The sequence below is a fragment of the Elephantulus edwardii genome, unplaced genomic scaffold (assembly GCF_000299155.1).
Source record: "Elephantulus edwardii isolate Elephantulus edwardi_28Jun2011 unplaced genomic scaffold, EleEdw1.0 scaffold00184, whole genome shotgun sequence".
NCBI lineage: Eukaryota > Metazoa > Chordata > Mammalia > Macroscelidea > Macroscelididae > Elephantulus > Elephantulus edwardii.
In genome coordinates, this window is record NW_006399934.1 from 2950508 (window position 1) to 2952494 (window position 1987).

General features: G+C 45.7%; 1 protein-coding gene across 1 annotated transcript in view; it reads right to left on the bottom strand.

The window, feature by feature from the left end:
• Positions 1 to 244: 244 nt before the first annotated feature.
• Positions 245 to 1987, bottom strand: part of MUC21 (mucin 21, cell surface associated) — a 30724-nt gene continuing 28981 nt past the window's right edge. Inside the window, exons 2-4 of the mRNA XM_006896275.1 lie at positions 1443 to 1914; positions 1064 to 1118; positions 245 to 291 (exon numbers count right to left, since the gene is read on the bottom strand). Of these exons, the coding sequence (XP_006896337.1) occupies positions 245 to 291; positions 1064 to 1118; positions 1443 to 1914 (574 nt within the window). The remainder of the gene's footprint in view (positions 292 to 1063; positions 1119 to 1442; positions 1915 to 1987) is intronic.

Here is a 1987-nt window from a genome sequence, read left to right on the forward strand (position 1 = left end):
GGAGTGGATGGCAACAGTGAGCAACTCAGTGAGCAGCAGAAAATTCAGCTGCTGTGAATCCACCAGGAAAAGCTAATTTTCTCCCAAGGGCTCTGTCTCAATTGGAAGACCTCTTACTGCCTGTTGGATGTGAAGCAATTCTGCCTTCCAACAGATCTTGGAACCTGTAGTATTAGGTAGCTCCTTCCTTTGAATTAATGAAAAGGATACATGTAGCTCCTCTGATAGAGAGTTCCCAAGACTCTCAGGCTTCCTGCAGGTCTAAGTCACGAAATGTCTTGAAGGTTAGACCTGAGATCAGACAGTCTTTACTAGTGAAAACAGGAAGCCCTTTCTCCATGCTTCCAAATGGAGTCCTCTGAGATGTGTCAACGAGCACCTTTGATAGGTTGCCCAGGTCTGGAGCAGATGCAAATGCCCTGAGAATTGTGAATGTGATGAACATGTCCCCTCCCACTGTACATGTAATTGCAACTTTTCCAGCTAGGCACACTCTGGGCTCTTTACATCATATTACAACAAGGAGAGCCCAGCTACTGGCCCTTCCTTCCCATGTCTCCCACTTCAATTATCCTATCATTCAGCATGAGTACTGGAAACATAGAGGTCCAGCTTGGCAAGAAGAACTAGAAATTAGGAACAGATATGTCTGAATCCTCTAGTTTTTATTGTGAACATGTGACTGGAAAATTCAACTCAGAGCTAGAGACACCTACTCAGGTGTACTCATCGGTTCTTCCTCTTGAATGTATTAAACATTTTTATTTCTTAATTCTATGACCAATATGTCCTCTTCTTTCTTGCGGTGGTTAAAGCAAGAGAGAGGCCTCCCCAGGGCTTTCAGAGACTCAAACAATGCGTGGAGGGCACTCCTGTGTGTAAATGAGAAGAAGGTCAGATCTTTGGTGTCTGAAGTGGCTTCAGGAACTATTTCAGGGGCTCTGGGGCAATTTGTATCTCCTGCTCATTTCCATGGCTGCTGAAGATCCTGGTCTTCTCCAGGTCAATGTAGGCCAGTGGTGAACTCCATGATTTCCAATCGGAGAAGGGCCAAAATTGGGACCATGGGGGCGGTAAAGAGTTGTATTGAAGGTATTTCTCAGCCACAGGGATTTTCTCTATAAAGAGAAGGAAGCATCATTTCAGTGTCGTCCTCCCTTTCCCAAGCCTTTAGCAAGGGCCCCTTCTAGAAGCTGACCTCCCTCCAACTGTCTCCCTCATTTAGTATGCCTCTCTCCTGCCCATATTCTTCTCCCACAACTCAATAGTTTCTTCAGTTGTTGAATGCTTCCTCTACTTTTAACTTGCAATTTATCTTTTGCAAATATTTTCTGATATCTTTTTCCTCCCTTACTTTTCAACACATCCCCGCCCCACTCCCGTTTCTGTAATTCTCTTCTACTCCTTCTTTCCAGGTATGATACCACAAATTAGACACTTACCACAAAGATGAAGAGCCCAGCAAAGATTCCTATGACCATCACAACAGGAAACAGTGTGATGAGGAAGATTTCCCATGGCTTCAGGGATCCACTAGGCTTTGCCTCATTAATGGGAGTAGAAGAACTTGTGGTAATTCTATTGGAAGTTGTGTGAATTCCAGATGGAGTAGATGTTCCAGGATCATTGGAAGTTCTATTTGATCCAGTGTTGGTTGAAGGGCTGGTACTACCAGATATTGTGCCAGATACAGAGTTGGCAGGTGTAATAGTCCCACTGGAGCTTCCAACTGAGTTAGTGTTCGATAACGTGCTAGACCCACTGGAGGTTCCACTAAAACTGGTGGTGTGGTCTGAAGTGCTAGTCCCACTAGAGGCTGTTCCAGATCCAGTATTAGTTGATATGACAGTCCTAGGGGAGGTTCCACTTGACCCAGCGGTGGTGGCTGAAGAGCTGGTCCCACTGGAGGTACCGCTTGGCCCAGTGATAATGGGTGACGTGCTTGTCCCAGTGGAGGTTGTACTTGACCCTCTGGTGGAGGCTGAAG